The sequence below is a fragment of the Miscanthus floridulus genome, chromosome 6 (assembly GCF_019320115.1).
Source record: "Miscanthus floridulus cultivar M001 chromosome 6, ASM1932011v1, whole genome shotgun sequence".
Taxonomy (NCBI): Eukaryota; Viridiplantae; Streptophyta; class Magnoliopsida; order Poales; family Poaceae; genus Miscanthus; species Miscanthus floridulus.
The window spans coordinates 131,389,473-131,410,323 of NC_089585.1; the positions used below are offsets into that span (position 1 = coordinate 131,389,473).

Genomic DNA, 20,851 nt, shown 5'->3' on the forward strand with positions numbered 1-20,851 from the left:
TAGTGTTGAGGATGTGCTGGCCGAAGGCCTGAGGGCTTGGTAGGCCAGGGCTCGAGCTCCGGTCCTCATCACTGTCGTAGCATCTGCCACGATGAGGGTGATAGCCGCAACAATCTCCTTCTCTTGGGTCGCTGTAGGTGCGTCTGTGGGCGTCAAGGGTGCTGCGTGCATCGCGGTTGCGCCCGAGGCGTTGATGCACTGGGATCATGGTGCGCTGTCTGCCGCCTTGTGGTGCCTAGTGGACTGACGCGTCCTTGGCTGGTGTCGAGCTCGTGTCATCGAGACAACGAGCTCTCGGCCTGTTGCGCCGCCGCACGCTCGACTTGCGTGTGAATCTTACGGTGGGCCTGACGATCCTCGGGCGTCGTGGCCTCTGGAAGGCCATGGAGCGAGGGCATTGTGGTGGTGATGTTTTGGCTTGCCTGGGTGAAGTGAGGAAGGGCTTTATCGTCGACGATGATCCTTCGGTTCACATCACGGGCACTGGCGCGTGCGCGCCCACCGTCTCTGCGGCGTTCGATCTCCCGATCAACCTCCACAAATTCTCGCACAAGCTAGATTTTGGCTTCCTTGATCTCCCACTTTCAGGCTCTTAGCTGCTCCACCCCTATGCAAGGTGGGACCGCTATTTCCCCTTCAGTTTTGCCGCCGAAGTTGCCCGCCGGGGTTGCCTCCTCTGTGGAGATACTTTCGATGTGCCCCTCGGGGGTACCCATCATGAAGCAGTCCTAGGAGGGTTGATGGCTCCTCCTGCTAGAGTCAGAGCTAGAGGATGACCCCGGCTCCTCTATGAGGAGGTTATGCAGAGACTCCGTGATATGTTCGATCACCTCCACGAACTTGCTATTCGCGGGTGGCTAAACCATGCATCGTGCCACAAGGTGGCTAATGGTCGTCACAGCATTGCGGAGATCGAATGGAAGCACTATCAGGGCGCTCCGTATGCGGCGTTCTAGAGAGAGGGATCCTCCTCCAGAAGACCGCGTCAGGTCATTGATGTCGAAAAGGGCGAGGCGACGCTGGTCCTCCCTAGACTGCTAGGGTCCGAGGGAGACGCCGAGCTGGCACCCAAACCTCTTGTGGTTGAGGCCGATGGAGGGGAGAGATTGGATGGCCGCGTGAGCCAATGCCAGCTCTCCACCCATCATGATGATGAAGTCTATGCTCCCAAAGCGCATGTGTGCGCCTACGACCCAGCTGATGCCGTGGTTAGCCATCCATGGCCTGATGTGGAACGCGCAAAGGTCCCCTACCTGGCGCACCAACTGTCGGTGTTTCGAATAAACACCAACTAGTAATTTTATATTTGTTGTGCATTAGGCTCGGATGGTGTGCTAAAGGACACAAGGTTTATACTGGTTTGGGCAGAATGTCCCTATGTCCAGTCTACTGCTGCTCATGTTATTAGCACCAAAAAAAGGTTTGTAGTAAGGGGTACAAACGGTCGAGAGAGGGACAAATCCCAAGTCTCTGATGAAAGAGTCGAAAGGACGCCAAGAGCTCGGTTGCTGCTTGGTTATGCGTTGTGTGATGCGTTGTGTATAAAAAACGATCCGTCCCCTTAGTAGGGTGTCCTACCCTCTCTTTTATAGACCAAGGGGGAGTAAGGGTTACAGATGGGAGAAAGAGGAAAAACCAAAGGTAGAGACGGTCCTTCGAAGGCGCCGGGTCTTCCTTTTCCCTTGAGCCTGCCCTGCTGACATGGTAGACTATGCTAGGGATAGCGCGTTCGCTGACCCTGACATGGCCGTGCCCTGGCTTTGCTTCAGCAAGTGGTTATGTCCCATCCCACCCTGGTGGACGGTGCGGCATGCCGGGATGCCGAGCCGTGATCCTACGGAGAGCGGACGGGGAAGTGACTATACATCCATAACTATAGATGATGCGAGTTCTCTCTTGGATTGTAGTGGTTGTCATATGCTTATGTCAGGATCCGTGCCCGAGGGCTGATGGCGGCGCCCACAACACTGTAAGACAAAAGTCGGCGCCTACAATACTGTTCGGGCTCTACCATGCCTGGAACTCTGGAAGGGCTTAAAGCGCCTGTCCCATCGTATCCTGATGGTACTGTCCTGCAGACATGCAGGGCATGGTCCTCGGTGCTATGGTTGACTCGAATATCCTGTCTTACCCTGTGCCCGTCATATGAAGGAGCAGGGCGTAGTTGTCGGGCGAGATGGAGCCTATCCTAGGACGTCGGGTGGGGCAGAGCCAGCCCTCAGCCATCGGGCGAGGCGGAGCTAGCCCTCGGGGGTCGGGCGGGGCGGGGCTCATCCCCGGTCGTCGGGCGAGGCGGAGCCAGTCCTCCGACGTCGGGCGAGGCAAAGCTAGCCCTTAGCCGTCGGGCGAGGCGAAGCCAGCCCTCGAGGGTCGGGTGAGGCGAGGCCCATCCCCGGTCGTTGGATGAGGCGGAGTCCAGCCCTCAGAGGTCGGGTGAGGCGGAGCCAACCCTTAGGGGCCGGGCGAGGTGCGGCCAACCTCCGGTCGTATGGACAAGAAGTGCAGTTACGTTCTTGTCTGCTTGAAGCATCAACGTTTGATGGTTATTAGCTTCTCCTCATTGGGTACCCCGGTATTAAGTCCCCGACAATAATCATGTAAACCCATGAAGCCAAACCCTAAAACAAACTTATTGAATGTAAATGATGTCTATACATACATAGTCCAACTCATTTATACATCTAATCAACAAAAAAACTTCAAATCACACACTTCGAGAAAAAATTAGTATCAATAGTGCAACCCATATTGCTGTCTAAACTAGTGCACTCAAACCGTAATGCACTGGCAACCAAAACCTATCATAAAAATCATAAAAGTTCAACAAGTACAATATGAGCCATAATATATTAGACGTGATTAGCCAAAGCAACTTTCATTCAACCAAACGAAAGCCAGTATTGCACATGGCAGTGTAAACCAGAGCAGTATATAAACATCAACTAAACAGAAAAAAACAGAGGTGAGGGAGTTATACCTCATGCACGAGACCGTTCAAACCTAAAATACAAATGCAAACTTGATCAAAGGCAATTATAGGATGGGAGGAGGAGATGAGAGAGAACACAGCAGCATGAGCTTACCTCAAGCTCGCCAGAATGAAGGGGTAGATAAGAGAGAGAGGAAAAAGGAGGTGGGCCACGGCTTTTATATGGGCATGTCGCGCCAGCCCGCCTAGCGCGACAGGCGGGGCCCACGCTCCGCCACGCCAGGTACGGTCAACACGGGGTGCCACCGTGGCTGGGCTTGTCGCGCCCACGCATGTGGCTTGCTAGCGTGGTACTGTCGTGCCTAGCGCGACTAAAAGGGTCACTTTTGCAAATACTTTTTTTTAGATTAGTATTAAAATATTTATTTAAAATGGATTAAAAAAATTCCCAGGTTTTTTTGCAATTTGCATCGAGCATAGTATGGCGATATGCATGCACACGCGGGCCCAATATCTATTCTCTGCGCTTTCTCGTGTAGTACTAGCAGGAAAATCGCAGGGTGCCCTGTACAATTGGGCTAAATAAAGCCCATCTAATCTATGGAGAGGCTTTTCCTTCTGCCCATCCTGATAGTCCATATTGTTTAGCTAGCAGCTGCTGACATCCGACATGCCCAACTGCCCCTCCAGTTCCTCCCCTCCCTCTCTTCCCTCTAAAAGCCTGAAATTCTGCATGCCTCATGTGGAAGATCAAAACATGGACGGCCGCTAAGCGAGACTATGAAAAGACCTGAGTGAGCGTTGCCAGTTGCCAGTTGCCAGCGTGACCATGCTGCGTTGCTCCCTGCGAACGAAACGGCGACGCCGGCACGGCGGCGGGCGGGCGGCATGACGACTGCGCCCGCGCATAATCGAACGCTTTATACGCCCGTCTCGCTCGCCCATCCGAAAATTTCCTGTGGAATCCCTGTGGTCTCTGGCCTGGTCCGCGCCATCTCGGGCTGTCCGGAGGCCGGAGCGGACTGCGGCTTGCTGCAAATACTCCCGACCTGCAGATGGCTCCTTAACCTGCTACGGCAGCCGCAGCAGAACACAAACCAACAGTGGCATCAATTGTTTTTCTCCATGTCGCCATGATCCATGTGAAGAGAAGATCGATGGATGGATTGATCACAGGACGCAATCACGCAAGCGTAGCGAGAAGGCAACAGGAGGTGAAATGAAAAGTCCTGCTGTGGAATGACAATACAGGTGTCAGGCTGCGGCGATAAGGATACCTACTGTGGCTAAATACACACAATATACACCTCGACAAGACCGGACATCCGCTTACGCTGGGACCCACGCTGCACCCCACGTCTAAACCCATGCCACCGTTGGAGACCAGGGAGCTAGCCCTCGCACCGGCGGACAGGCTCCAGGCTGCCTTTAAGCGTCTTTGATACGTGGCCAGCCGGCCTGGCCGAGGTTGTGGGCTGCAAGTGTGCGTGTTTGATATCACGGACCTACCAACGAATCCGGTCAGCACGGCCGAATTTTTTACAATTTAGTTTTTTTTAAAGTTTTTCCTAAATAGACTTCTGGTACAAAGAATTCAGAAAATAGACCCATAGTTCGGCGTTATTGGTGCTGACGCCGAGCTAACACGTCTCGGCGCCAGCGTCTCTGGCGCCGAGCTCCTGGACATGGTAGATGACATGGCACTGAGCTCGGCGCCAGTCACTCTGACGCCGAGCTCGGCGTCGGAGTGATTGGCGCCGAGCCTTTAATACCTATGGGCCCCGCGCCTCTCCTCCTCTCCCTCTCTCGCCCTAGCAGAGCGAGCTCCGCCGCCGTCGCCCGCGCCCTTGCCTCCACCGGCCGCCCTTGTTCGCGCCGCGCCCCATCGGACGGCCCGCGCCCCGCGGCCGCGCCGCGCCGTTGCCCGCGGCTAGCCGCCCGCGCCATGGCCAGCGGCCCTCCTCCGTCCTCCACCGCCGTCCTCGCCTTAGCCTCGCCTTGGCCTCCACCGCCGGCCTCGCCCCGCCTTGCCGCCCTCCACCACCGCCCTCGGGCGCGGCCGCCGTGCCTCCCGCGCCCGTCGAGCTGGACTCGCCGCGTGGAGCCCCGGGCATCCCGCGCCCGCCGCGCGCCACCGCCGACCCTGCCACCTGCAGCGGCCGGCCATGCCACCGCCGGCCTAGATTGTCGGTCTGACCCACGCCATCGTCCGCTGCGACTCCGTCGACATCCGCGGATCAGTCATTGGAAAGGTATCTACTTAGTTGGCATTTATTATTTACTAGTCAATGTGATGACTCAAGTAGTTGATTTAGTTAGTGATCTAGTGAGATATATATATCGATAGATAGAAACATAGATACATAGGTACATAGATATAGTTAGATAGCTACTTAGATATGTAGTTACATATTTAGTTAACTACATATGATCTAGCTATTTAGTGAGTACACTATATATATATATATATACGTAGTTATTATCTTATTTACTTAGTTTGTAGTTAGAAAGTACTTGTTAGGTACTATCTATCATCTAATTTGGACTAAATGATATGTGTTTCGTTACGTGTTTGAACTAGATGGACAACCTAGTCACTATATATCATGGAGGCACCGTTGAAAGCGATCACTATGGATATATTGAGTTTGTTGACATGCAAAGCGTGCCTGTGCTATTCAATGATAGGCCTTCATTTAGTGAGATGGTTGCAAGGGTTCGGGAGGAGCTGCATTGCCTTGGAGATGATGGCATTGCAGTTGATGGTTTACTGCACCTAGGTTCTCCTCCCAACATATTCAGGCGAATGATCATAATTGGTTGTGCGGATCAGTGGGAGAACTATGTGAGATCAGCTATGAAGAGCCAGCTGTAATGTTTGGACGTGGTTGTGCGTCGGATGTTAGTTGACCCCATCCCTCATGGGTTTACCCCAGCAATGGATCATCAGGCACACATCGACCCTCTCATTCCGGAACCTTATCTGCATGTGCAGATTGTACCTATGGTTTTCGATGCTCAATCTGCCCCCAATGCAGTAGTTGGAGATGGTTGTCAGACTCATGTTTCCGTGGCAGATCATCCTTATGAGATCCCTTTGACAACACAATCGGTGATTGAACGGTGCGACCAACTCGAGATCTATGCTCATCTAACTTCTTCTCCTCATACCTTGCACGAGCCAGCTCTGCGGCATGTTTCTCGCTGCAACCAATCTCTTCATATATAAAATGCAATCAGTTAGCAACACGATTATATTTTATTTAAAATCATGCAACGAAAAAATGCTTTCAAGCACTCACTGCCACATAATGCAACAACATACTTGTTCAATACCTGCATCTGTACTCTTGTCTCCTCCCTTGCCTCATTCCTTGCCCTCTCCTCCTCTAACGTCATCCGCTTCTCTAATTCCCATTTGTTAAGCCCAACATCGATCGGGTTACATATATCGCGCTGTCTAGCAAACTTACGCATCTTTTCTTTGGGATGCTTAACGAATAGGTTGACGTAGTCAGGTGCATATCCCCTCTTTCGTGCAATTACTTGTCTCTTCTTCAGTTCATCCAAGAACTTAGCTTGACCATCATAACATTTTCACCTGTATTTTCTAGTGCTCTGTTCAAACGGCAAATTCTATCATATATGTCTTAGTAAAAGAAACAAAATACGATTTCATGTTTACCACAAAAATATCCAACCTCATCATACTCAACCATATGGCCACAATAATGGCCTATTCCAAGCTTCGAAGGGACTAGGCCATAGTTAGATTTAACACCACATTCGCACATGACAGGAGGTGCTTTGTAAATTACCCTTTCTTTCTTCTTTTCCTTAACCTTTTGCGGTTCTTCCGGCCATTGGTTCTTAGGACCATACAACCACTCCTTGAAATGACACTTCGCCATTGAAAACACCTAAATAAGTAGACATTAGTACATGAACACATATAGCTCAACATTTCAACACATACACTTTGCACTTACTTCATGCTTGTTTGGACACACAAACTCCAATGTATTCTCAGGGTTTATCATAGCTCGATCTCCACAATCGCACAGAGGAGGTTCCTTGAGTCGTCTAACTGTGGCTTGGTGCTTCTCCTTAGCCATCATTGGCGGAGGGTTAGGGGGTGGAACCCACCGCTTGAAGTGCTCACGTGGATGTCTCCCTCTAAACCAATCATCGAAAAAGAGGTACCTAGGGTCAAACTTGTCTGCACCATCGATCCACTGAAAGAAAAAGCACCTCTCATGGTCCTACACAATGAGATTCCAACAAAATATTATTAGCATACTTACACAAATAAAGAAAAATGATAGTGGAAATAATTTCTTACATTAAAACGACTGCATGTGTAGAAGCAACGCGCCACTGTGTTCGGATGTTTCGATTGAAAAACATAGGCCGGGAAACCATAGTCACAATTAGGGACAGGGAGGTCAGGAGGGACGGGGGCATCTTTGCTAGACGCGTCGGGGTATAATTCACGAGGATGACCCCGTTTTCGCCAAAACTCCTTCCGAAACATTTCTTGCATCTAACAAAACGGATGGAATTTAACAAACATAAATCAAAATATCACAAATAAATGTCAATGAGAACCATAACTACAATACAACCAATTTCATTTTAAGAACCCAAAGCAGTTAACATTAAACCATATACCTAGAGTTTTCCATTTGATGCACAACAATGAACTCATAACATAACTACATCCGCCTAGGTTTGCTAGCTTTTCCACGCCTTGGCATCATCTTATGGTTGTATAATACATATATTGATGGATACAATGAAACCCTAAGTGATGATGATTATTACGTTCAAAAATCCAACTAATACATACCGAATCGATGCGAAAAAACTAGGAGAGGAGCGAGGATACCTTGCTCTCGAAGATCTATGGATTAAATCAAAGTTTCCAAGGTCCAATATGTCGATTCGTGAGGTAGGGTGAAGTGGGGAGAGAAAAAATCCGAGAGGGAGGAGAAAGAAGAGGAAGAACGCTCGGGTAGGAAGGTTGGCCGGGGTTAAATGGTAGGGAGCTCGGCGCCAAGATCTACGGCACTGCGCTCGGCGCCAGAGTGACTGGCGCCGAGCTCACTGCCATGTCATCTACCATGCCTAGGAGCTCGGCTCCAGAGACACTAGCGCCGAGACGTGTTAGCTCGACGCCAGCACCAATGGCGTCGAGCTAAGGGTCTATTTTCTGAATTCTTTCCGCCAGGGGTCTATTTGTGAGAAACTTTCAAAAAAGGGCTAAAATGTAAAAATTCGGCCAGCACGGTGCAAAATCCCCTCCCCAGTTGGCTCCCGAAAACAAAATTATAGTTCATTTTTCCCCAACGCGGCTATCTCCGTCTCCACGCAGGAGATTCAGGGACGATTTCGTGGAGTTTTTTTATTCTTAACACTTTTTAAACTAATTTTAAATCTAACAATGTTTTTTTCCAAAACTAACATTTTTGGCCGCGCCTATTGCCATGGCGTGGCGAAACGCATGTGTCGCGCCATGCATGGTGGTGCGGCAGGAGGCTGACGTGGCGAAGACCGGGGCCGTTGACCGATGATGTGGTAGGGTCTGCCACGTCACCGATCTTGGCACGATAGTGGTGCGCCACGGCGCATGGCGCGATAGTACCTGGACGATTTAATCGAAACTTTCCGCATCTATAGTGGGAGTTACACTACGTATTGCTTGACGTAAAACCAATAGTGGATTTGTTTCTGTCTTTTGTTAAATCTTTTTCATGGCTCGATAGAGAATTTGATGAGCCAATGATTTTTTTCCGTCTTTCATAATACGGTTAACCTCCATGTTAACTAATCGATTATGAAAAATTTGATCAGATTTTGCGGTTCTTTTTTCTATAGTACCTCGACATGACATGAGCGTGAAAGAGGTTCAAGAATCTATTTTCTTTTTATACGGGCTAAAAACGAATCACTTATTTTTTTGGCTTTTTAGCCCCATATTATAGGATCGGCAGCGACGCGACCATGGACGCCGGCTTCCTCGACCCCTCACGCAACACGCCGGCCACCGGCATCGAGATACGTCGGGACTACTGGTTTCCGAACTAGTTGCTACTTAATCTCGCCGACAGTGCTGCTGCGACGCATTGAAATGAATATGAAGCAAATAAATGCAGTCCGTGCGCAAGTTGACAAGCTGCCACATAAATTTTTCATTGGTTTGATATAAGTTCAACATAACATAACCAACTAAGCCTGCAAGTTTTGGACGCCAATATTTGTTCAACCTAATAAACTAAGACCCAGGATTGTAAGGATCCCTTGGATGCCTCTGTCTCTTTGGATTTGTTTGTAACACATTGGGAGTGTAGCCAACGTTGGTATGGTCGTGTCACCGGTGCGTATGGCTCGTACCCTGTAAGTATATGATATGCACGATTACTTATAATCTTTATGATCGTTAGTTTATGGAGCCTACGTATTTAAAGAAACTACCTTTGTTAGTACCTGTGAGGCTCCTTGGGTACCAAGCGGGGCACCACCTAGCTGAGACATGCTGATCTCGTCCTATGGCCAATTGTCCCACTGGTCGTGCTGTCTGTGGAAGCCTGGGGGGTCATCGTCGTCCTCGGTTGTAGGGTCCTTTCCAGCGCTATGATGTGGTGGTGTACGCACTGTGGAAGTGGCACCTATCACCGGTTGAGAAGAGCCAGCTGGTGTCCTCAAAGAGGCTGAAGATGTGCCACCCGACCGCGCCGGGAGTGGTGGTTCCACATAAGGAGTGTCCATGCAGATCAGCTTCTGAGCTAGCTTCCTGCAACTCTTCTTCACCATCTGCATAAATAGATGTTAAAATTAGTGCATTTCCCAAACACATATACACTAAAGAAATATTTTTGGAATGGACAAGTTTATGTTTACCTCCACAAAAACCTCGAGAACGTCTAGCCCCTGCCCTCTAGACTCGTGAAGCCGGAACGCTGCTTCGTTGGACATCCTTGACAATTATGTCGCCTAGGTACAGAAACACGGTTGGACAGTTTTAGTACACATACTTAATACCAAAAGGATAATAAATTATACCATTCAAGTATCTTACCACGTATCTTTGAAGAGGGGCTCTCTGTAGCTGTGTATCCTCCCTAGTGGCAACGTCGTACACATCTTCGATCGCATCTTCCTCCGAGTCCTCGTCAATCGCCTCCTCAGTGTACGGGGGCTTGATATGTGTCCTCGTAGACTTGTGAAGCCACTGCAGGTACTCGTCGAAGGTGTGCTGGTCGTGTGGAGGACCCCGCATGGACCGACTGTCGTTCCCTGGTCTCCCACAAGTGGATGTGCGCGTTGTGTGTCACGTGCCAATCCTTAGTCTTGTACCTCTTCCTACGGTCATATCTGCAACAAAACAATGTTAGTTGTACCACACACATCTCTTAATTGTAGCTTTGTTATTAATCAATAATGCGCCTGTTCAATCCTTGGTTGGTGGAGTAAAGCGGTGGTGGGTAGCCTGTCATTCTTCCAAACTGTCTGCAGACCTGATGGGCAAGTGAATCTCGACCACGTGGAAGAAAATAAGAGGGACGTTGCAGCGATACTCGTCTGACTCGTCCCTAGTGATAGGACTGAGATAGTACTGGAGCTCCGGAGCATCCCAAGGACACCAATGCTCCTGAACATTTCATAGTTGAGTTAGGTTTGTGATATAGTGTACATCGAACAAGACACACGTGTGATAGTAAAGAGAGCGTAACCTGGTGCTGTGTCAGGACATCGAGACCGTCCGTGTACTCCCTGTACTTGCGCCTCGCATTCTCTCTAACAAACTCTGTTTCCATCCAGATATACAGAGCTGTAGGGAGTGTATCCTGCCCGTTCCATTGCTGCATTGAACACGATAATGAATTAGCCATTAATAATCTCATCATATGTAACTGCCTCAAAGAATATAGTGAACCGAAGTACTTACCGGTAAACTAGTATTAAGGGGCCTCCCAACAGGCCATCATTCCCGACACCAAATCTGGAGTAGGTAGGAGCAACCCCCAAGGTTCGCATACCCTGAGGTGCGATGGCAGGCAACGCATAGCTGTCGATACGTCCATGCTAGGACTGCGCTGCCCCAGCTGTACGCCGTTATGTTCTCCCATGGCTGGCGTAATTTGTCAAGAAAGATCCAACTGATGGTGTTGTCCGAGGCGTCTGGAAAGAGGAAAGCACCAAGAAAATGCCAGAGCCACACTCTAGCAAACCTATCGATCTGAGCCTTCTTAGCCTGTGGGTCCAAGTAATCAAAGCGCTCTGTGATCCAGGACGACGAAACTCCAAAACTTTTTCTGAAATTCACCAAACAAAATAAGACCCGATGGCTGCAGGAAAGTAATGCAAGTATTAAATAGGCTTAAATTCCTCACTTATTTTTCTTTGAAACCTCATCGTTCGGTGGAAGAAAGCCAGTGAACTGAGTCACCAGCTCCCTCTAGTGATCGTTGTCAACTGTACCCGTCACTGAAAGTTCTCCCAACCGAAGGCCAAAGATAGCCTTCACGTCCTGCATGGTCAAGAAGAAAGAACAGAGGAGACCGACCGCTTGGTGGATTCAGTCAGCCTGTTCGTTTCGACTGAATTGCTCGTATCTCGCTTATAATCCATGGCTTGAACATTATTTTTCTCTCACACTAGACCAGCCAACAGTACTTTCAACCATGGCTTATAAGCCAATCCAGCCGAAATGAACAAGCTGTTGTATTTAGCTAGGCACCCCTGCTTCCAACATCTATCTATGTGATGTGATGATTCAACTAGTAACTCCCTGGGTGCAAAACAGGAACACTTTCTTTCATCAAAGTTGATGAGGACATCATTGGCTCAAATATGACCATGCCAACCACTTCTATACCAAAGGTGCAACCATTCTATATGAGGCTTATCATTGATGCATTAATGATAAGCCTCATATAGAATGGTTGCACCTTTGGTATAGAAGTGGTTGGCATGGTCATATTTGAGCCAATGATGTCCTCATCAAAAGTAGATAGAAGATCTAGACCAGTAGCAGTGCCTTGAAATCTATTTCCTTTTGAACAAAATTAATTTCAAATTGAGATCAAAATTTATATCTCCAATTGTTTTTTAATATAAAATATATTTAAGAATTAATTTAATAATATTTATTTGATATTATAAAATATTGATATTTCACTTAAAATAGAAATTAAAAATTGATTATTTTTAAAAGCAAGATATATACACCCAAATAAAGGGAGTACTCCTACTCGCATTCAATTGTTTGTACAGCTCCAGAGACTCGGTCGTACCATAGCCATACTCTATGATAGTAGCCGTCATATCAAATTGCCCTTCTGTGTTTCTGCTATCATTCAAGTAAGAGTCGTATCACCACATTCGCTCTGCTTGTTTGGGCTGGTTTGGCTTATAAGCCATGGCTGAAAGTATTGTTGGCTGGTTTGGTGTGAGAGAAAAATATTGTTCGTTGACTGATAAGCCATGGCTTATAAGCCAGATACAAGCAAGCGAATAGGCTGATTAGCCGAGTAGGCGAGCAGAGCAGCCTAAGTGCTATCCTATGAGCACTCTGGCTCCCAAGACGACCTACGTGTACTTCACACATATACGGCGCATAACGCTCGTCCCACTGGTGCGCCCTGGTGTGTGTGCGGGGTCTCAAAGTAGGCAAGACCACCTGTACGTCGGTGTCACTCAAGATGTATGCTCGGTGCTGGTCGTCGCACTCCACCTCAAGAATGGGATACAACGGGTGCTGCGTGGGAGGGGTCATCCTGTTACAAATTGATAAACAAAGGGTTAGAGTATTCAAATTAAGATTATGTAGCATTGCAAAATTTGAACTACTTATTATGCAATACGAACACAATATAAAAGCACATGTATATATTCAAAGTAACATTAACAGACATATTAAACAACTTCACTAGAAAAATAAGCATTTGACGAAACTTCATCAAGTCATCCAAATCACCGTATCACGCACTAGTAAGTACCGACAATCAATCCCTAAACACAAAATCCTAACTAACAGTAATCTAAACCCTAACTACCTAACCAAAACCCAAAATCAATCCCTAAATCCAAAATCCTAACTAACAGTAACCTAAACCCTAACTACCTAACCAAACCTTAACTATCCTAAATCACTAACAAATTCTAAATCACTATCCTAACAAATTCTAAATCACTATCCTAAATCACTAACAAATCCTAACAAATTCACTAACCTAACTATCCTAAATCACTAACCCTAACTAAAATAACAATCATAATAACATAACTCGAGAGAGCCTACCATGATATGAGCGGGCGCCCGACGGCCGTGACGCGCCAGGGTTCATGGCGTAGCCGGCCGGCCGGCGGGGCTCTGCGCGGCGGGCGGGCACGGTAGCGGCGGCGCTTCGGGCAGGGGCGGTAGGCAGGAGGCAGGGCGGGCGGCTCGGGGGCAGGGGCGGCTCGCGGGCGATATTTATCCGATCCTGTTATGCCATGAGCCATGGCGTGTCAGGGCGGCGTCAAGATTGGTGGCGCGGCAGACCCTGCCACGTCATCGGTCAGCGGCCCCGGTCTTCGCCATGTCACCTTCCTGCCGCGCCACCATGCATGGCGCGGCACAGGCATTTCACCGCGCCATGACAAAAGGTGCGGCCAAAAGTGTTAGTTTTGAAAAAAAAACAGTGTTAGATTTAAAATTAGTTTATAAAAAGTGTTAAAAATAAAAAAAAATTCCATTTCGGGCGGCGGGGGAAACCTCCGTGTGCTCCCCACACTAGCGAAATCTGTCTAGCTATATAAGCGACACCTCTCGCAACTGTTCTTTCCTTCCTTTCTTCCCCCTTCGTTTCCCATTGCAAGAGCGACCGACGGTGTTGGCGACATGGTGTCTGTCACGGTGGTGTCCTTCCATGGAGGGCTTTGTCTCCGTTTGCATCCTTGGATCTACTTGGACGCGGCGCCGCTCCATCTCCCACCGAACTCTGTGGAGGCGCTCTTCTTCTTCCTTCGTCCTCTTTGGCTCCGGGCCTCCGATGCTACTCATGGTGTTGGTGCCAGTCAAATCTGTTTTCTCTCCGTCCAGATCTGTTTTCTCTCCGTCCAGATCTTCTTCTTCTCTGTGTTGTTCATCTGCTTTGCTTCGACAACAACCCTAAGGTGAAATCGACCCCCACTCCCCATAATCTGTCATGCCGATGATGTTAGGGTTTCGTTTGATCGTTGCAAATGCTGGTTTATTTGCTTATCTACGTAGTTGTTTTTCACTCCATTGAGATCGATGATGTTGGACTTAGTGTTTGGCTTTGTCTTTGCAACTGATGATGTATGCTTATCTTTTTAGTTCTTTTTGTTTCATTATGGTCTAGATGTTGTCCAAGGCACTCGGAGGCATGCATTTTCTTACATGCAGCCGTGCTTGAGGCTAAGTCCTATTTTGCTGTGTTGATTTCTTACACAAATATTTAGACTATCTAGTGAACAACAAAAATTGGACAGACAAATATATGCATCCGACAATAAGGACTAATTAATCCATTTAAAAACTTATTACTATTGGATGATGCCAACAAGTATATTAAACACTTGGAATGGCCAAATGACATGATGTGAACAAGATTATGACCAGCATCAGTTTAATGGCCACCAAAATTAGTCAAAGGCTGCAAATAGTGAGAAACTGGTTTTGAACATCTCTAGATTCTCCCATTGCGATTTAGCTAGGGCCAAATATATTGCTACACGTTAAGTATTTTATAGGTTTTCTAATGCAAAGCCATTCATACATTTTGAGGGAAAATAGTGAGCTGAGAGAAAGAAGCCGTTGCATGAGTTAGGATTGCCATGCAACTCATAACGTCTATGCACAAATAAGAAACTGTGAGTTACCACGCGGCAACCAAATGGACAACTCACTATACGAGTTGTCTACTATGGTAACTCATGATTACGTAGAGCTAAACAGACTCCTAGCAGATGGCTCCAACACATGAAAAGCATTATGATGGATCAAAGGATAATATATGAAAAAGAAACTACTCGTATAGACCATAATAGAAGAAAAGATCATCTTGAATTTAAATCTATAAGAGATCTAAGAGCATCTCCAAGAGTTTCCTAAATCCCTTCCTAATCCTTAGTTTTTAGAGAGATGAAAAAAAACCTCTCCAACAACTCCTAATCTAGTCTCCTAATCTTTTAGAACTTGAGAAAAGTCACCATGTTCTGCGTAAAGTTACGCGCTTCCGAGTCGCGCATATCTTCTCTCTCCTGCATGTGTTTGTCGGCCAATCTAAAGGTGGAAGGGCATGGAAATAATAAAGAGTAGAAAATGGTTCCTGACGTAAATGTACAAGAGAGAAAGAATATATAAAAAATGTTAGGATAATTTAGAAATAGTATAGGATTTCTCATGTAAAATTGTCTTCTATAATTTATGAGTGGATTATTAGAAACTCTTGAAGATAGCTTTCTTTATTCCTTCCAATACTTATTAGGAGCTGTAAAACTTCATGTTTTTAGGAAAAAAAATATTGGGTACCAGACAAAGACTTTGATTAAAAAAAACGGACAAAGACTTGGAAAGTGGTTTTAACGCTAAAAGAGCTTTACTAAGACGGGATTAAAGGCTACTTTTGGCCTTAGCTGAAATTGCCCAGTCACTAGATAGTAATAAGAAAAAAAAGAGGAAAGAAAAACAAGAAACATGACAATCACCCTGTTCGCTGGTTGGTTTCTGGACTGGTTTGAGTTGGCTGATGCTGATTTGTTGTGAAAGAAAAACACTGTTGGCTGGCTAGTTTGAACTGGCTGAAACCAACGAGCGAACAGGCTGAATAGCTCTAAGTCAGAGTCCGTGTTCATGCCAATAGGTAAGGTAAGGACATCAAGATAAAACAATTATAGTCAAATAAATATATGAAACTATTTATAAAAAATATCTTAATAAAATCCAAATACCTGCTACCCGCGCTATCTGTACGGGCTTAAGGCGGAGCTTATACGATTCTCTTTTTTATTGTTATAAGAATTCTTATAGAAATTTCGTAAGAAAATTGTAGGAACAAGATTTTTTTTCCATATTTCAACATGCCCTAAATAATGAAAATGTAACATATATTTGTAGCGGGAACAAACAAATATTTGTAGCCGGAACGAATGCATGGCATCTCGAAAAGCTAAAGCTAACTCCGAAAACAAACACACAAAATCCACCGGAAAAATCTCCCCAGCAAAGAAGCAGGCGTGGGGCCTGTCATGTACGCACGGGGCATGACTCGTGCAAGAGCAACAAGTGCTGTCGTTGCAGAGGATCCGAGCTAAACAATCCAGCACACACGGCCTCTCTCTCTCTCTCGTCTCGTCTGTCCTCTCCCTCCTCCTCCCTCCGTACCGCCCTTCAGCCTTTCACCTCCCTCGACTCTTCTCCACTCGCTCTCCCTCCTCCTTCCTCTCAACTCGTCTCTCTCCCCTTTGTCCCTGTAGAGCTCCAAATAAAACCCCACCGGTTTTCTTTTCCCGCGACAATTACCATAAAAAGAGCTCCCAATCTCTCTCTCTCTCCTCTCTCCTCTCTCCTCTCTCCGGCCCCTCTCTCTCCCTTGTTTCTGGCAGCAGTGGTGTGGTACTACCACACCGCTCTCACTCCACACACACACCCCTAGTATACAGCTAAGCAGGAGAGAGAACGGGCCGGGGGAGAGAGAGAGACGGGGTCCCCGAGTACAATTCTCCCCTGGTTCTTGATCGAAGGCATGATCAAGAATCACCAGAAAGTTCTAGATCTTTAGACGGCCGTCTCCCTTGGACGCCTCGGTTTCTTTTGTTGTGAGCTTTAGCTCGCCATGGAGGGTGGGGGAGGGAGTGGAATGGGTGGGTTCCCGGGAGCCCCGGCTAACCTTCTCGATGCCGCAGCTCAGGAGTTCCACCCTACGGTCTGTGTCCCCTACCCTCTACAGCCGCTCCCGCACCAGCTATACTGCCCCCACCCATACCCAGCCATGCCGGTGCCGCCGGCGCCGGCGCCGCAAATGGCCATGTTGCAGCCAGTGCCTCCGATGGCGATGGCCATGGCGCCGCAACCGAGGTACACCTTGCCCACGACGACGCCGGTGGTCGACGGCCCGTCGAGCCGCGTCGTGGTGCTGTGCCTGGTGCCGCCGCACGCGAAGGAGCGCGACGTGGCGCAGGCGATGGTGCCGTTCGGCGCGATCCGCTCGGTCGACGCGTGCGCGCTGGCGTCCGAGGGCATGGCCACCGTCCATTTCTTCGACATCCGAGCCGCCGAGCTCGCCGTGGCCTGCGTCCGCGAGCAGCACATGCGCCAGCAGAGCCGGCTCGGGCAGCTCTACGCGGCGGCCGCCGTGCCCCCGGCGTGGGCTCCTGCACCACCGACGCCCCAGGCCTGGGACTGGGCCCACCCCCACCCCCACCCCAACGACGACGGCCGCGGCCTCGTCCTCGGGCAGGCCGTGTGGGCCCACTTCGCCCCCGGCGCCGACGACGGCGAGAACAGCGGCTCCCTGGTGGTCCTGAGCCCCCTGCCCGGCGTCTCGGTCGCTGACCTCCGCCAAGTCTTCCAGGCCTTCGGTACGCGCCACCGACCGAGCCGACCAACCAGGCATTTCGTTTTCCCACGCTTGTTTCTTGTGTTTCCCGCAGCAGTTGTATTGGCCCGTCCTCGTGTTCGCAGGGGACTTGAAGGATGTGAGGGAGTCGGCGCACCGGCCCAGCCACAAGTTCATCGACTTCTTCGACACGCGCGACGCCGCGCGCGCGCTCGCCGAGCTCAACGGCCAGGAGCTCTTCGGCCGCCGCCATATCATCGAGTTCACGCGCCCTTCCGGCCCCGGGCCCCGCAGGTAAACAACACAACACCGCAATTTCAGTTCAGTCAGCTTGCCTTCCCATCACCCTGTGGGCGGCTGAATTTTTGCCGTGTGCCTGTCGGTCCTAGGCGCGGGTACGCGCCCCACCACCGGCCCACCGCGCCGACTCCACCGAGGTTTCAACAAGCGACGTGGCGACCGGCCCAGCCGACGTCGTCTCAGCCCCCGGCATCCTCCTCGTCGTCGTCCGGCTCCGTAAGGGCGAGGAAAGGAGTGGTGCTTCTGAGGAGGCCGAGCGATCAGTCCAAGGGAGGCAATGCCGGCACGAGCCATGAGATCAAGAGCAAGGGCAGCAAGAACGTGGCGTCGGCGGCGGCGGCGTCGTCGTCGACCCCGACGGTGTCCGGGAAGCAAGCCCAGAAAGGCGCCGGGAGCAGCAGCGGTGGCGGTGGCGGCGGGAACTGGAAAGGACGAAAGAGCGGGTGGGAGGCGCGCTTCCTGTTCAAGGATCCCGAGGCCGCCGGCGACGCCGACACGCAGTCGGCGCCGGCTTCGGAGAGGGACACGAGGACCACCGTCATGATCAGGAACATACCCAACAAGTACAGGTATCCCTGCCAATCTCCACATTGTTGCAGCAAGATAATGCTATATTTCATGGGCGCCGCACGCCCAGAATTGCGATTCTGCTGATGCTTGAGGCGTTTGGGGTCGCAGCCAGAAGCTGCTCCTCAACATGCTGGACAACCACTGCATCCAATCCAACGAGTGGATCGCGGCGAGTGGCGAGGGGCAGCCCTTCTCCTCCTACGATTTCGTCTACCTCCCCATAGATTTCAAGTGAGTTGCGCTCGGCTCCCCCTCCCACTTGTACAATTGCATTTAGCTGTTTGCATTAACTTATATTTCATGGTGCTCGATGCAAGAACACACGCTTGGCAGCCTGAATTCGGTTATTTTTTCTGGGAATTTGGTGCCTTGAAAATGGTTGGAATGGGAAATGTGGGCGGGGGTTGGGAGGCGAGGAGCTTGCAGCTCCAGCAGCGCCTCAGCTGGAAGCGTGAGCTTCTGGATCGAGGTATCTTATCTTTGGGTGGGTAGAGTACAGTGCAGCAGGCATAGATGGCTATGGCGTTACTGGCCCAAATGGAAATAAATTTGTCAGCGGCCCAAGGGAGACCACGCCCCAGATCCTTCTCGTTTTGATGCCCCCATGGATCCTTTGGTTGCATGCGCGCATCTGCTGGGTGCTGGCTGCTGGCTGCTGCTGCTGATGTCGAGGGGGCCTTCTGCCTTCCTTTCTCGCCGCGCTGCTGCCGCCCCTGGGATCACCTCCCTGCCTGCCTTTCTTCCTTTGCACAGCCGTGCACTTCCATAACAAGGCCAACACATACAAAGGGAGCGGCACCGTCCGATGGGGGGTGTAGTGTAGAGACTAGACAGTAGAGACAGACGCTACTACGCTAGCCATGGAATGGAGCTGCGCTGTGATAAAAAAGAACAGTTGCTTCAGTATGAAAACGAAAAAGATCAACACTTTCTTTTTATAGAGAAAATTGAGCTTTCGATCAAAGTTTATACATGCAAACAAAATATTCTTTCAAGTGTGCTTAGTTATGCCCTTGCTTTATCTATACCAGCAGCTTTTCTCTTGCACGAAGCAAGTTGAGAAAAGACCTATCAATGCCCAACGACGAGAGGACATTAGTGGCTGTCAAAAGGCATGCAGCTTCACATCATGTAAAGCCACTGGAGCATCATGCCAAAGTTTTTTTTTTTGGTTGCTAGGAGTATGCCTCAATTCTAGCAAGTCTTCAGTGGTTTGTTCCTCCGTTAGTTGTTTGTTCCTCCGTGCCATACCATTCTGAATTTCTTGCTCTAGCATGAAATGAGAATTTTTTTTCGTGCTTGCTTGGGGTTTCTTCTTTATGCAAAAAAGGAAATAAATAAAATAAAATAAAAATGCAGCAACAAGTGCAATGTGGGCTACGGCTTCGTCAACCTGACCTCGCCGGAGGCCACCGTGCGGCTGTATAAGGCGTTCCACAAGCAGCCATGGGAGGTGTACAACTCGCGCAAGATCTGCCAAGTCACATACGCGCGCGTACAAGTACCTACTGCAGCTGCCCTTCTCCTACTGCGCCACCAAAGACATTTTACTACTACGTACTTGCTCGCAATCTCGCATGTTAATGTTTCAATCACGTTGTGGCGTTTGGGCGGCGCAGGGCCTGGAAGCGCTGAAGGAGCACTTCAAGAACTCCAAGTTCCCGTGCGACAGCGACGAGTACTTGCCCGTGGCGTTTTCGCCGGCGCGTGACGGCAAGGAGCTGACGGAGCCGGTGCCCATCGTGGGCCGCTCGCCCGCGGCGTCGTCCGCGTCCGGCACGTCGTCGCCTCCCAAGAGCCGGGCGGGCAGCGTGGACCTGCTTCGGCGGGAGCTGATGCCGGCGCCCTCGTCGTCCGCGGACGGCGCGTCGTCGACGACCACGTCCACCCACGCGCCGTCCGAACACGCCGACGACGACAACGAGGAAGACATCAGGCTCGCCGGCGAGCTGCGGCGCCTAGGCTACGCCGACTAGCTGGCTCCGTTCCTAGCTCAGCGGCGATCGGCAGGCGTGAGTTGCTTCGAGAAGCGTCGAGTGGAGTGGGGCAAAGCTTTGCACTAATCCGCTGGTCGCGCAGGCGCAGCAAGTGGAGTGGAGTGGCAATTCATTTATGGCACATGAAGAACGTAGAGAAGACTTGACTTTTGGAGAAACAAAGCGGGGTGATGTTCGTTGGTTCAGCTGGTGTGGGGTCGTGTTCTTTTGGATTTTGGTTTGAAGTTTCCTGCTACTGGCTTCTTTGAAACTTGGAGTTATAGCTAGCTTAGGCTTTTAGCTAGGATTGAGAGGGGAAAGGGCATGCAGGGGGGCGCTATCAATTCGTCGTTCGTCATGCGTTCGTTCTTTACTTCTTTATTATTACATTAAAATAAAGATAGTTTTATTAGTACAGCTTTACCACACTGCATATTTCGTCGGATCTCTTGGATGGATTCGAAGATCTTTCTCTACCACTGCACGGCTGTATCTGCAAGTTAAAAATT

The 20,851-nt window shown here is 49.6% G+C and overlaps 1 protein-coding gene across 1 annotated transcript; it reads left to right on the forward strand.

The window, feature by feature from the left end:
* Positions 1–16,618: 16,618 nt before the first annotated feature.
* On the forward strand, positions 16,619–20,544 carry LOC136459646 (protein terminal ear1-like). Its single transcript, XM_066459489.1, has 6 exons — positions 16,619–17,518; positions 17,622–17,790; positions 17,886–18,365; positions 18,475–18,597; positions 19,726–19,867; positions 19,986–20,544. The coding sequence occupies exons 1-6, from the start codon at positions 16,774–16,776 to the stop codon at positions 20,340–20,342; spliced, it is 2,016 nt and encodes a 671-aa protein (XP_066315586.1). The 5' UTR covers positions 16,619–16,773; the 3' UTR covers positions 20,343–20,544.
* Positions 20,545–20,851: the final 307 nt, after the last annotated feature.

Coding starts and splice junctions, on each gene's coding strand:
- LOC136459646 (XM_066459489.1), top strand. CDS start 16,774: ATGGAGGGTGGGGGAGGGAGTGGAATGGGTGGGTTCCCGGGAGCCCCG. Junction 18,366..18,474: donor AACATACCCAACAAGTACAG/GTATCCCTGCCA, acceptor TTGGGGTCGCAG/CCAGAAGCTGCTCCTCAACA. Junction 19,868..19,985: donor TCACATACGCGCGCGTACAA/GTACCTACTGCA, acceptor TGGGCGGCGCAG/GGCCTGGAAGCGCTGAAGGA.